Here is a 14,981-nt window from a genome sequence, read left to right as displayed (position 1 = left end):
AGCAATAACGTTACTGGACTATTAAAATCTCTTAGTGGTGGCTCAGAGCAATCTCCCTTGAACCGAATATAAAAATGTTACATTTAGAAAAGTCTCATTTCAGACTTGAATTTCTAATTTACATGTACAATCACCTGACTTATCTTGTAGATGAACCCAGAGGTGGGAAGTCACCCAAAATGCTTCACAAAGATTTGTAGTGCCAGAGCTCCAACACATTTAATACCCTAACTCTCTCAGCTCGTGAAAGGCTGGACTGGCGTAGGAACCAAATGGATCACAACAGGACAGCACAGGGAGCAATTGCACAGGTGCTGTTAAGGTGGAGCACATCCCACGCTGGCAGTTCAAGAACCATTACAGATGACATCTATATTAAAATCAGCAAGGAAGACTGCAGGTATGCATGTAGCTCTAAACAAACTGGCAAGCTTCTTCAATAGAGGAAATGGCCCACCATTCAGCTGCACAAACATTTGCAGCTCTAGTTGCCATCACTATGCAGTACTAATGGACTCACTCGCTTGAGTTCTTGGAGTGTACAGCAGAAACGATGGTGAGGCCATTCTTCTATAAGAACCTATGAGTCAATTTCCTGGGAATATGTCCAAACACAAGAGGCATTTCACCAACTTCTGCAGAGAAGGTGGAAGGGCCAGGTGTTTGGGTGCAGGGGTAGTATTTCCCCGGGCTGCTGACAAACTGGACATCGTCATGAGGCAACAAACAAGAGTCATCTGCAATAACACCCAGGATAGAAGGATAGAAGATAGCTGTGGCCCAGGATGAACATACATAGATGAAGAAGAATCCCTTATTTAGTGAATGGGTCACCTAGATAATTGTGTGAGATTCTGAAAATCCTGTTGACCTTTGATATCTTCACCAAAGGTTCTTAAAAAGCAATAGAGAAGTTCTCATTTTATTTATATGAGTACAATTATATTCTCTTTTAAAAGTATTTTTAAAACTTCCCTTTTCTGATATCAGCAAATTATAACAGCAGCAAATATCTAGTCATCAAGTAACATTACTGGTAATTTACATTTCAAGGATTTTGGGGGGCAAATGAGTTAGCGATTAATCAAAATAATATTGAAAGGTGGATACACAAAACTCTTCAATCTCAATTATCCATTCTACATAAATCTCCAAAGTGCACGATTGCTGTCTAATAGACGAGCACTTATGCTAAACTTTAATGCATTTTTTCCAATTACATTTTGGGTGTGTTAAAAATGAAGGAACAAACAGATACTGCATTACGCTCTAAACACTCTCAGAAGCTTCAGAAAGCTTAATCAAATCAGCAATGTATATGATCTATTGCAGGGGTGCTCATTACGTCGATCGCGATCGACCGGTCGATCGCGAAGGAAGTGTCGGTCGATCGCGAAGGAATGTGCGTAGATCGCGTCACATAAAATAGTAGTAGATGAATCGCACATCTGCTCTGACGGTTGTGTCCCCCCTCCCCCCCCCCCCCGCTCAACAAATTACGTTCGCCGCCACCCCGGTAGATCTTTCTGACTTGGTCATCTTATAAGTAGCTCGCAAGCTGAAAACTGTGGGCACCCCTGATCTATTGTAATATTTATACACGCACAGGCATATATTATATAAATTGACAATCTAATAAGAAGAATATTCTTTTATAACATCACAGTTGATAGAATATTCCATACTGATTCTCTTGCTTGACAAAAAAAAAATCTATCATCATGATATTTAATCTGCAAAACATCTGAGAAGAGAAATAAGGTGCAGTTTCCATTACATAAGTCCATTACATTACATTAGACATTATAGGAGAAAATATGAAACTGATCTAAACTCAAGAGAGCTTAGACAGGCCTGTCATTGTGAGGTGGTGTAACTGGCATAATACCAGTGCTCTGTCCTCTGACTCAGAGCTTGGAGATGGCCTGCTGCTGATTCTGGTTGGTGGGCAGCTCTGGTTTTGGGTAAAAGCCCCACTCTGCCCTGGAATTAGCCACTCCAGCAATGGGTGCCTGGATACAGCAGGTAGGCATGTTGAAGTCTGAAACCACCTTCAACGCATCATCTTTCACTGACCTGCAAAGCTCCAACAACTGGATGGAAAATAGAACACAAAAACATTCTAAAATAAACAGTAATAATCAACAAATAAGCATTTATAAGGACTGGTATCAAGTAAAGTGCTTAATTAGTAAATCAGAATTGGCAGTTTTAACCAAGTCCACTCTTCCTCCTGTCAAAAATTGCTGTTTGGTCTTTAGCATAGGATGACCCAAGTTTTCTGACTACATTGCCCTCTGGTGGCTTAAAGAGCAAAAACAATAGTCTTGGAATTATAGAACTTACACTCACCAGCCACTTTATTAAGTACACCATGCTAGTAATGGGTTGGACCCCCTTTTGCCTTCAGAACTGCCTTAACCTTTGTGGCATAGATTCAAGAAGGTACTGGAGAAGGTATTCAGAGAGTCTAGTCCATATTGACATGATAGCGTCACGCAGTTGCTTCAGATTTGTTGGCTGCACATCCATGATGTGAATCTCCCGTTCCACCACATCATAAAAAGTGCTTTATTGGATTGAGATCTGCTGACTGTGGAGGCCATTCGAGTGCAGAGAACTCATTGTTGTGTTCAAGAAATCAGTCTGAGATGATTCGTGCTTTATGACATGGTGCTATCCTGCTGGAAGTAGACATTAGAAGAGGGGTACACGGTGGTCATACAGTGATGGACATGGTCAGCAACAATGCTCAGGTAGGCTGTGGCATTGACATGATACTCAATTCGTACTAATGGGCCCAAAAGTGTGGGAGGAAAATATCCTCCACACCACTGAACCACCACCACCAGCCTGAACCGTTGATCCAAGGCAGGATGGAGCCATGCTTTTATGTTGTTGACTCCAAATTCTGACCCTACCGTCCGAATGTCGCAGCAGAATTCAAGACTCATCAGACCAGCCAACGCTTTTTCAATTTTTTATTGTCCAATTTTGTGGAGCCTGTGCGAATTGTAGCCTCAGTTTCCTGTTATTTGCTGACTGGAGTTGCACCTGGTGAGGTCTTCTGATGTTGTAGTGCCCATCTACCTCAAGGTTTGGTGTGTTGTGCATTCAGAGATGCTCTTCTGCATGCCTCGATTATAATGACTGGTTATTTAAGTTACTGTTGCCATTCTATCAGCTCGAACCATTCTGGCCATTCTCCTCTGACCTCTTGCATTAACAAGGCATTTGTGCACACACAACTGCCATGTGATTGGCTGATATGACATGAGCAGTTGGACAGGTGTAATAAAGTGGCTGGTGAGTGTACTTTTGTCTGTTACATTACATTTTTTATGTAAGACAACATGCATATCTTATGATACGAGTTGGATAGTTATATCCTGACATGGACAAAAGTATTGGGGGAAACTGGACAAAAAAATTAGGGGAAACTGCACGTATTACAGCAATAGCAGCTTTTAGGACAACCTACTCTAAATCCATAAGCACTTGTGTGGAGTTGGTTCCCCCTTTGCAGCGATAACAGCTTTCACTCCTCTTTGACAGCTTTCTACAAGATTGGAGTGCATTTTTTGGGAGCTGTTGCCCATTCAGCCAGAAGAGCATTTGTGGCCAGACACTAATGATGGATGAGAGGGCCTGGCTCATAATCTCAGTTCTAGTTAATTTCAAAGGTGTTCAATGGGCGCTCTGTGTGGCAAGTCAAGTTCTTCCACAACAAACTTCCCCAACCACTAATGGACCTTGTTTCTGCATAATAGCACAGTCATGCTGGAACACAAAAGGGCATTCCCAGTACTGTTGCCAGAAAGTTGGAAGTAATAGTCTTGGTATGCTGAAGCATTACATTTTTCTTTACTGGAACTAAGGTGCCTAGGTCAACTCCTGAAAAACAACCCCATAACATTATTCTTCCTCCTGTAAAACTGGCACAATGCAGCACAATGTCAGTGTACAGAACTTGTTTCCACTGCTGGAGACTCCAGTCGCTGTATGCTTTACACCATTCAGTCTGGCACTTGGCCTTATGCCTTGTGATGCAAGGCTTGCACACAGCTGCTCGGCCATGGCAACCCACGCCATGAAGCTCCCAGCACAGTTTCTGTACTGATGGCAATGCTAGAGGAGGTTTGGAACTCTGCAGTTATTGAGTCAGCAGAGTGTTGGAAACTTTTATGCACTATGCTCCTCAGCACTAGCTGACCCTACTCTGGGACTTTATGTGGTCTGCCACTTCATGGCAGAATTGCTGTGGTTCTTAAATGCTTCCACTTTTCAATAATGCCACTCAGTTGATTGTGGAATAGTGGAATCTAGGAGGGAAGACATTTCACTTGTTGCAACAGTGGCATCCTTTTACAGTACAATGCTCAAATCAATGAGCTCTTTAAATGGCCTGTTCTTTCACAAATGTTTGTAAAGGCAGGCAACATGAATAAGTACTCGTAGACTGAATTCTATCTAGATTCAATAATTAAGAGGTGTATCCCAACACTTTTGTCTAGCTAGGAAGAAAAAAAAACCAGATATGAAACTGATGTGTCTAGAACTGTGATGTCAATGCTGGCTAGATTTCATACACTTAAGTTCACTACAGACTCTTTGATGTCTGCAAACGGTAGACAGGAGGATGGTTTAATCTCATGCTCATGCTTATGAATCGTGCAGAGCACTGACCCTGTAATTTTCTGCTATTTTTTAAATCTTCGCATAAGCTTTCAATGCCAGCATACAAATATCACCCTCAAACCTTCAACTGTGGAAAATGTAAACCTTCAGACTGCACAGACTTTTAATTTTGCACCCACAATAGCTACTCCTTTGTTAGCTGGACAGAAAAGAAAAAAAAAAACAACTGCTTACAACAGAAAGCCTTACAGATATTACAGAAAATATTACAGATGACTCATATCACACACATTTACCTCCTTCTGTTTGTTTCTCTGATAAACCTGTATGAGTCACTGAGTCTGCATTCTCCTAATACTGAACCAGACAGAGCTAAATTAGCATTCCACCAACTTGGACTGAACTCTACCACTTGGCTGTTAAGAAGAAAGGTGAATAATCACAGCCAATCAGTCTGAAACCAAGGTTCACTCATCAATTTCTGACATTTACAACTTCTCGAAAAATGTCTCATTGTCTCCTACCGAAAGGTACCTCTCTAATCTGCTGAGTATTAGCGACTGAAATGCACTTGACACCTCTGATTCAACATCCATATTTCCTAATAAACGCCTGATGTGTGTTTGACCGCTATCTCAATTTTTTCTCTCCTTATCTGTAGTTCTCGGAAGATGAAAGGAAACCAGTTCTAGTTAGTGTGGTTCTAGTTAGTTCAAATAGTTTTGCATCTCTCCAACTCCTATACAATGAGGCTGGAAGTGTCACTGATATTGAAAAGTTTAATGAGAGTGGTCAGTGTACAATACAGACCAGGTGTTACTGAGAGAATTCATACCCTGCTGTTGAAATTGCTGCCTTAACCTCATACTGAACACCCTCCCAGAACACACACACACACACACACACACACACACACACACACACACAATTATGCACCACCACACAACACTGGTGTCACTCATATATCCATATTTATGATCACAAGTACAGACTTGCAACCCCAAAACGTCATGCACACCCTCGGCATGAGTGAAAAGAGCCAAACCACACAGAAAGCTGTGAAAATATATGTGTCTAACCTTAAACAACACACCATTCTGACCTCAGACTAATTGAAAACTGTCACTAAAGCTTTAGACATGTCTTTTACTACTGTGAGGCATGACATGCTATTGGGCTGGATGTGTTAATGTTGGACTAGTGGTGTTAACAATGTGTTACTGTTAGGCTGGTTGTGTTAATGTGGACATTAAATGCTTATAATGCTTTTCCAACCAATGAACAAACAACAGGAGAGCTAACCCAGAACATGTAAACTGTTGTTCCAAGGCTACACAATGAGGCTTTCCACAAGAGCCTTCAGAAGTCTAATTAATCACCAGAAATATGAACAGCGGTCACCTGTTTATGCGTCACTGCACGCAACCATAACCCAATAAGGGCTGTTGAGCAGGTGGGACTGATTTGCATGGCTTGGTTCATAGTGTGGCTAGCAGTGTGATAAGCTAAAGGCCAGCCAGTTATCTTTCTCAGTATGCTGTGATCCACCTATAAGAGAGAACCTCTTCAAAAGAAACTTTCGGTTATGAATTCTTGGTACCTACTACAAATTCTTCAGAGGAAGTGCAATGTAGCAACATCTACATTAATCCAATGTATTAATTAGATATTCAAAAATGCAGAAAATATTTTGCTATCTGCAAAGGCATAACAAAATGCCATGAAGACAGATTATAAACTTCATTCATATATTCAGTTTTATCAAGTTCAGCATATAGGTCTTTTATCAAGCTAATCTATGATCTGATCGACCTAGATCTCAAAATGTAAAGCATAAAGCTTAAACAAACAAACAAAAAAACCCTAAAATATTAAAATAAATAAATAAAAAACCAGTGTGTATAATCAGTGTGTGGTTATACTAGCTACAGGCAACTCTACAGTGTTTCAAGACTGAAAAGTGTAAAAGCTTAATTGTGTGAGGCTGTGTTAGCTATGGAACAATGGCACACTGCCTGAGCAGGCGTCCGCTGACTGTAGTGACAGACTGGTGTCAACCCTACTGTTCTGTCTTCAGAGAGATCCAGCATGCCTGTGTACATGCCAGACAACCAATCAGGGAGCAGCATTGTTTAGTAACAGCTTATTGTGAACAACTGGCCAAACTGACCCCATGTGGGGCAAGTGCGTTTGGGATGTTGGCTCAAGAGAAGGATAATCAATACTCTATTCACACTCACAATCTGTTGCTGTCAATTAGCTTCAAGTAATGACTGAAATGGGTTATTGGACACAGTGGGTGAAAAAGCCCTTTACTTTTAAAAAACCTAAAGGAAGGTGAATCAGTGTGGTTCAGATTGGCTCTATTGAAGTAAATATTCAATCAAAATGCTAAGATCTTTAATAACAAAGAAAAAGGTAGCAACCACCATTTTACTTTACACAAAACCGATTCTAGTTAGATGTTTTGGTTGAATGAACTCTTTGAAGTCTGATTTTTCCAGCCATATATGAATGCATATGAGCTTTGAACTTTGTTAAAACACCTTTATTTCAGAATGGGAAGGGTAGTCAGACTTACCTGGCCACGTATCTGCCTGCTAGACGCAGGGCTGAGGTATTTGTGTTCCAGATACCACGCTCGTTCCTGATACACCAGACTGGTGCCATGCAGAAGGCAGAACTAAAAGTGTCAAGATGAAAAGGAAAAAACATTAAACAAAACAAAACAAAAACCAACAGTTTGTTGGAAGCATCATTTGTGTCATTCAGCAATTCATTATATCAAACAAATGGATAATATTAGGTTTGGTTTGAAATATATACGGCTACTGCTGCACATTTGGAGCATATCAAAGTAAATAAATATTTTCTATGAGCGCAGAACAAGTGCAAAAAAAAATTTTCCTTTGTTTTTTCTTTTTTTACTTTTATTTTATTGTGTTTTAGGTTATTATTTTCAGATGGAGAGTTCATCTTAAAAAAATAGAGAAAACAGGAAGTGAAACAAAAGGAAAGCACTGTTAAGTATCAGCCCCTATACCATTCAAAGAAACCAGAAACAAACAGGATACCTTTTTTCTATAAATGAGGGTCCATATATAGTGCCCTGATCAAATGGAACATATTTCTAGTGCTTTAAGCTTGAAGAGAGCAGGATGTTGGGTAGATGAAGAGAATGGAAAAATAAGAAGAAGAAGAAGAAGAAGAAGAAGAAGAAAAGAGTGGCAGAGTTAATATCTCCTCTAACCATAGGTGAGACAAAAAGCTAACCACTGCAAAGCATCACAGGGCTGGGCAGAAAAAAACATTACTAGCTCCCATGTGTTGGACAGACACTGAGGCGAGTAACAGGATCCCTTTCCCCCCACATTCAACAAGTCGTCTTTTCTGACCTGTGACCTCTCTCTGTGGCCTTAATCTGATGCAGCTGGAACGAAGCTATGTCCTAGAGTGGTCACTGTGGGCCGGAGTGCTCAAATGTACATTAATTAGCAGAGATTTGGGGCACCAGGGACCCACAGGACCATGGATAGTCCGGTTAAGCAAGTCTTCTGGACACTGGAGACCCTTGTGTCTCCAGAGTAGCAACTACTTGTTCAAGTAAGGCTCAAATTCCATCAACACATATGCTAGCAACATTGAAGTAACAATTCATGATGATGAAGCTATAGGTGAAGACTTGAACCTGTTGGCCATGTGACGCAAGGACGGAACTGTGCTGACCTCCCTCACAACAGCAGCAGTGAGTCACAAACTCTGACCACGAGGAAACAGGAATGCCTTACTCAACACTGGGCCAGGTGAGTATTCACACGCACACACACACTGAGAGCTGAGGCCTTGTCATGGACACCTCACTCTTAGTACAAAGCTGCTTAGCTTTGAATCAGCTTCTGCAGAATTTTCATCAGTGGTATCATTGTCATGGCATGACACTATGTCAGCTCTATAACAGTGGAATGCTTTCGTGCCCCACCCACACTATACACAGGTCTGTTGTACACTGGTGGACTGTACTTAAACATACTATTTAACATTTGTATAGCTTTTATGTAATATTGTCTGATTATTTACTGTAATTCAATTTCTAAGCAAAGTTGCAAAGGTCCCCTCATCCTCTGCCTAATTGTCCCATCTCACCATCCCTCTCATCTTGTCTTTTATCCCATCTCCCTGTCCTTCTCATCCTGTCTATCCTGTCCTCATTCCTTATCCCACTTGTGCTTTTTCTTGTTCTCTTCCCATGCCTCTTGATCTCTCTCTCTTTTCCTGTCTCCTCATCATTTTCATCCTCTCTCCTGTCCCTTTTGTCCTCTCTCCTGTCCCTCTCGTCCTCTCTCTCTCGTCCTCTCTCTCTCTCTCTCTCCTGTCCTTCTCCTCTTCTCTCTCTCCTGTCCTTCTCCTCTTCTCCCCCTGTCCCTCCTTGTCCTCTCTCCCCTGTCCTCTCCCCCATGCCACTCTGGCTTCCTGGCACTGTGCATGCCACTTCCTCATATGCAAACAGGACAATGGGACAAAAGGGAGCAGGTCTGCAGCTTATCATCAACGCCATCCAGTAGCTTATCACATTCATCAGGTCTTCTTAAACACTTTCTGAGCTAGGCTAAAACACCAAAGGAGGGACTCGGACTCAGCTACGCAAAAAGAAACTGAGATTGTCGTCACATGCAAACCAGAAGCCCGACGCAACAACATACTACGCATGAACCACTGGAAAGTAGTGCAAGACAAAAAGAAAAAGGTGGGGCCATGACAAGGAAGACTACTCACATACTTTTGAAATAAATCTGAGATACAACATAATAGCTTTGAAAAAGCTGGTTCCAGCATTAATATAATTTTGTACCATTTCATATATAAAGATTAAGAGACAAGTTAAGAAAGGTAAATGGCTAATTAATTTAACATTCCAAAAGGCAGGGACAGTCACCTAAATCAGCTAAACATAGGTCTTCGTATTCCATCTTTGCCACATTCAAAGACCTCAATTTGTTATCAAAAGATTGGCCATCTAAGACTCAAAGACTGACTAGCACAAAAGTATTTTCAATGATTTTTAAAATTACTTGAATTAATGTATTAAACTACTTGCATTAAAAATACTTAAGCATCAAACCATGCAGGATTATTAAATTTCTTTAAGGTTTGTGTGTGAATTTGGCTCTGACATACAGCGTCATTTTGCAAGATGCTTTTGTCAGATTTTATCATTTTTCATTATGATTTCTGTCTCAGTTTACTCCAACTTTATAAATACACATCTTATGAACTAAATAGTAACTAATTGCCAGGGTAGATAGTTACTCTTCACCTCCATCCAGATATGTTATAAAAGCCTACAAGGACCAGTGAAACTGTGGTCTTACCCAAGGACACAGAAAAAACGTTTTTTTTCTTTCATGACTTTTTCCACATCGAAGACCACAAGATTAAGATTTTAGCTCTGAAGGTAAAAGTAGGCCATCCCAGCTGTGGTAATGAGACAGAGTTATGAATGGAGCCAAATAGCAATTGACCAGCCAATGAACACTGAACACTGAGTCTTGGCACACACTCACACTGAACACTGGGTCTTCACAATGCTGCCCTGCAGCCTCCTGTCTAATGTTCCATCATCAAACTGAAACACTTCTCTGCAGTAGGGAAAATGACCAGCTTCCCCCAGACCTACTGAATGTCTCTCATGGATCCTCAATGCCTCCCATCTAATAGATGATTGCGAGAAGCCCAGTGTCATCTCTGACTGTGTACTATTCAACTCTGCTACCCCGGAGCAACAAATTCAGCAACAATTTTAATCTTCAAGTCCTCAGACTGTTGGCACCACACTCCCACTGACTTGTAGGACCATCTATCAACGTTGTCACCACACTCCCACTGCACAGTACTCACCTCACACCCAACAGAACTTACATTTCACACAATGTGCATGTCCAACTCATTCATCTGTGAACTGCCTAGTCACAACTCCTTCCACCAAAACAACTGATAAGAAATGTCAAAATCTAAATGCATTATGCTGATTTTCAGATTTATTTGTTGTGCCAATAGATTGATTTTGGACAGTATGTTGCAGAAAAAAAAACATTTGCTATGTCAGCCGTTGTGCAGACATGAGGAATACATTTATGATATTTACAAAGCTGCAATACCTCAAAACGTATTTAGAAAATGCTAGAATTATTTTATTATGATGTGTTGGGTCCACCCCTCTCATCCACTTTGGTCATTGGTTTCCTGCAATCACACAATAGCTACTTACCTGGAAGAATGAGGGTTAACATGCACTTCCTCCTAGACACGTGAAGTCAGCAACTGTATTTTTTCCTAACTGTTCTCTTGGGTTCCCAGCCTCGAGATCATACTTGTGATCTCCTTGACAATGTAGTGAAACCTTAAACAGGTGCAGTATTTTATTTATTTATTTACTTTCACTCTGGCAAGTGCCAGACCCGTGACTCGTGGTGTGTAACTGAACAAGCCTTAATTGATACCATCTGTCTAACCCCAAGTATGACTGTACACATTGCAAAATTCCATGCACAAACCAATGCAATGACAAGTATAGAAAGAGCACAGTCATTTTCAAATAGTCACCATTTGATTTTTTTGTTGCCGACAAGCTAACACTTCATGCAAGTTTTCCAGAGAAGTACGGAACATGTACAGAGATGTGGCCCCTGCAAGCAGGTGGAAATGCAGCTTCCCCTTGTGAAACCCTGCTCTTTAGGCTTGTGTTTTCACGCATGACATGGGGCACACCTCATGACCAAGCACTGGTCACATGAACTTTAGACTGCTCTCCTGAGGACCTCCCTGCAGTTCTCAGATCAGTGGGGTTCTGAACCACTGGTTTCCATCCTTACACTCATATGACCAGACAGCATATCCTGCCATGACAGAGATAGAGAGTAAGAAAGGGGTACAGAGAGAGGGGGAGGGGGAGTGGTGGTGGTGGAAGCTACACTATGGTGGTACCTGACCTTATCTCAAAGTTGCTCAAATGATGCATTTGAGCACCTTGTATTGCTTGTTCCTTATAAAGCAAAACATACCAGATTATAAGAACCAAACAAACAAACAAAAAAATATCATGTTAGTGATGATACTAGGAGCTGTGTGTCTATATTAGGAGTAGGAACTCATGTCTGGGCACAGCAGGATTCTATACCATAAATATTCAGGGGTCCATTATGTAAATTATAAACCAATCCTCGACATATCTTCATGCATCTCGATTTTTATATTCATACATGATAGATTTTTTGCTTTCTGGATGACCAGATGCTGTTTTTAAAGCATAGCAAAATCATTATTAATACACAAAGCAATTGTGTTTCCTTTGGTATCATCTTAATATATTAGCTGTACGTCTAGCCTACACCAGCCTACACCAGTCATTGGTCAGCAGTTGGGTTAGCCTGCACTAGCCATTGGTCAGCAGTTGGGGTAGCCTACACCAGTCATTGGTCAGCAGTTGGGTTAGCCTACACCAGCCATTGGTCAGCAGTTGGGGTAGCCTACACCAGTCATTGGTCAGCAGTTGGGTTAGCCTACACCAGCCATCGGTCAGCAGTTGGGTTAGCCTGCACCAGCCATTGGTCAGCAGTTGGGTTAGCCTGCATCAGCCATTGGTCAGCAGTTGGGTTAGCCTGCACCAGCCATTGGTCAGCAGTTGTGTTAGCCTGCACCAGCCTTTGGTCAGCAGTTGGGTTAGCCTGCACCAGCCTTTGGTCAACAGTTGGGTTAGCCTACACTAGCCATTGGTCACCAGTTGCTGTACCAGAGAAACCAGTTTTCTGTACTGGGGAAACTGGAGTCTTCATCCTCCATGTCTTGAAGGAATAATGAATTTGGTGCATGTTCAGATGTGGAGAACCATTCAGGTATCTCCCACTGACATTTTACTCAAATTAAATTCAGAATGGTGTGGAACTTCTGAGGCAGGTGGACTGATATTTTATTTGGGATCTTAATTTCTGTGTATTTAATTAAATTATACATACATTATTATCTTCTTTTTTGTATAATGATCTGTCACTGGATTTATTTCCTTGTTTCTTCAGTCATCTGTTCATGGTACACAGGGCCCAGGTCAAAATAGGACACTGATCTCCAAACTGCTTCCCTGCCTATAAATACATGCATGTATGTGTGTATTTAAGTCAAACAGCTAAAGTGGCTGCCATAAAATGTAGCTTATGTGACTATGGAACCAATTCAAAGCTGAATTGCAGCTCTGCATTCAAATGCAGCACTGCATGTACATATGTGAAAACTACATGTGCCACAATGCTGTTACTGTATACATTATATGCAGGCAAAGTGTGAAGGAACTCAAGTCATATAATGAACCAATTTAGGACATACAATATTGAATCAGGCCCTCAACCCTGAACAAACAGCCAGAGCTTGTCTGAGCTTCTCTGAATTCTTCTCTTTTTTTTCCTTTTTCCATTGCTAAAAGACCTGAGAGCAAACCTCGAATCTCGAGCCTTCAGCGGCCGTCACTGCTGTGGGCACGAAACTCTACGCAGCTTCTGAGAACTTTCCATGGGCCACGACTGATGAGTCAAAAGGGGAACACAGAGGCAATGTGCAAAGAATGTCTGAGTGGAAATCTGGTTTTCACACGTACCTTGGTTAGCAGGGTGTGGTCTGCTTTCACCTGGCACGCGCGGACAGCCAGCGCAAACTGTTCCAGGGTCACTGGAAGGGAATGAACAATTGGGAGCTGAGCAGAGAGCACAACTGGGTGTCCACAGAGTTCCTGCACTGCCTCCACTCCCTGCTCATGTCAAAACTACTAATGCTACAACCTTGTCATAAATGAATGTAATTTAAGTCAAAACAGGAGAATGGGTCCATGACAACTAATAATTTAATCATTAACATAATTAAATTAGAGATATTGGTGATACGGGGGCCCCTTTCTTGACTTTTTATCTAAACATAAAAAATCCCACTGGTCAGTATTTAAACTATGCCTTAGCTGGAGCTTTTAATAAAGAGCATACCACTGGTGCCGTGTGTATGCTTAGATGCATGCGTTTGTGTGTGCATTTGTGTCTGTGTGTGGGAGGAGGTTGAGAGAATGGAAAATAAATTTTTTTTTTTTGGGGGGGGGGGGTCAGCTTTGTATAGCTCTATGGTTAACAAGATACTAAGAAGCATGCTCAAGTGGAACATACACACACAGCATGCATCATTTATGGCCTATTAACTATGAAAAAAGTGGCTAAAATAGCCTTCAATGGTACAATTTAATTAGGCATTGCATAGTGTATTTTCTAATTCCTGGTGTGTATTAGCAGTGGTAGGGGTGTCCATCTGAAATGGAACATTCTGAAATGTGCTTTTTTTGTGTTATTTAGTACCACATGAACACATTTCTGCATTCATTTAACAAACAGCCCCCTGGCCATATTCTGTGCGGTGCTTGAATGATGGATTGCTCACCCCTGTGTATGTGCGCCAGGGCGAGACAAGTCACATGATGTAGACACGTGTTCCAGGCATTGAAAAACTCTTCTTTATTCTTGTCTACCTGCTCAGAGTGGCATAAGCAGTGGTGTAAAGGTTAATCTATTTATTTATGTAATTTTTTTTTTCCATTGTGCCTCACACTTCAATAATGTCTCAGTAGAGGTGTATTCAAGATCCCCCAAACATCCCCCAGCCACCCCACCACATCAAGAATAAATAATGGTTGGAAACATGTTTTTTTTTTCCAGCCCTTCTGAAAGGGGCCCATGGTGACACTGACCTTGCTGTAAAGTCGTGCAGCTAGGCTACGTTGCAAGACCCTCTCCCTGAAGCTCAGGGCCTTGAGCAGAAAGTTCAGGTCTCCCACCTTATCCACCGAGAAACTGAGGACACTGAGGGGAGAGACACAAGTGTCAGAATGCACAATTAGATGACTGGATGTGTTGATCTGGACCAATTGGCTTCAGGTCTATATGACTGCCACCCTTGTTTGGCTGAGGAACGCCTCGTGTTTGGTCCTTGCACTGGATTCTCTCATATAGTGCCAGGAAGCACACCAGCAGACTCCTGCCCGCTGTGGTCATCTCCGATCTGTGAGATTTCTACGTGCCTTGTGAGATACATTATTGCCTACAACTGGAGCAGTTTCATATCCTCAAGTACAATGTTTGCTCCTAGATTACAGAGAACAGAGGAGAGTCTATCTTACAGAGAACAAGGGTTACAGCAATTATGATGAGTAAGCTGTTAAATTTGTGCTTAAAGAATCAGGTCTGTAATCTGTCTCTATGTAATAACAGTTGAAATTCATGCCTAAATGAAATGTTATTGTAATTGCTTGATTGCTTTGAATA

General features: G+C 41.5%; 1 protein-coding gene across 2 annotated transcripts in view; it reads right to left on the bottom strand.

Annotated features, from left to right (window-relative positions):
- Positions 1–1,512: 1,512 nt before the first annotated feature.
- Positions 1,513–14,981, bottom strand: part of acoxl (acyl-CoA oxidase-like) — a 30,532-nt gene continuing 17,063 nt past the window's right edge. For both annotated transcript variants that reach the window (XM_076974885.1, XM_076974886.1), the window contains exons 15-19: positions 14,408–14,519; positions 14,101–14,188; positions 13,280–13,350; positions 7,220–7,321; positions 1,513–2,093 (exon numbers count right to left, since the gene is read on the bottom strand). In XM_076974885.1, the coding sequence (XP_076831000.1) occupies positions 1,908–2,093; positions 7,220–7,321; positions 13,280–13,350; positions 14,101–14,188; positions 14,408–14,519 (559 nt within the window). In that variant the 3' untranslated portion in view covers positions 1,513–1,907. The remainder of the gene's footprint in view (positions 2,094–7,219; positions 7,322–13,279; positions 13,351–14,100; positions 14,189–14,407; positions 14,520–14,981) is intronic.

Source organism: Brachyhypopomus gauderio, chromosome 15 (genome assembly GCF_052324685.1).
Source record: "Brachyhypopomus gauderio isolate BG-103 chromosome 15, BGAUD_0.2, whole genome shotgun sequence".
Classification (NCBI taxonomy): Eukaryota; Metazoa; Chordata; class Actinopteri; order Gymnotiformes; family Hypopomidae; genus Brachyhypopomus; species Brachyhypopomus gauderio.
The sequence above is the reverse complement of the archived record's forward strand: the minus strand, read 5'-3'. Positions and strand labels throughout refer to the sequence as shown.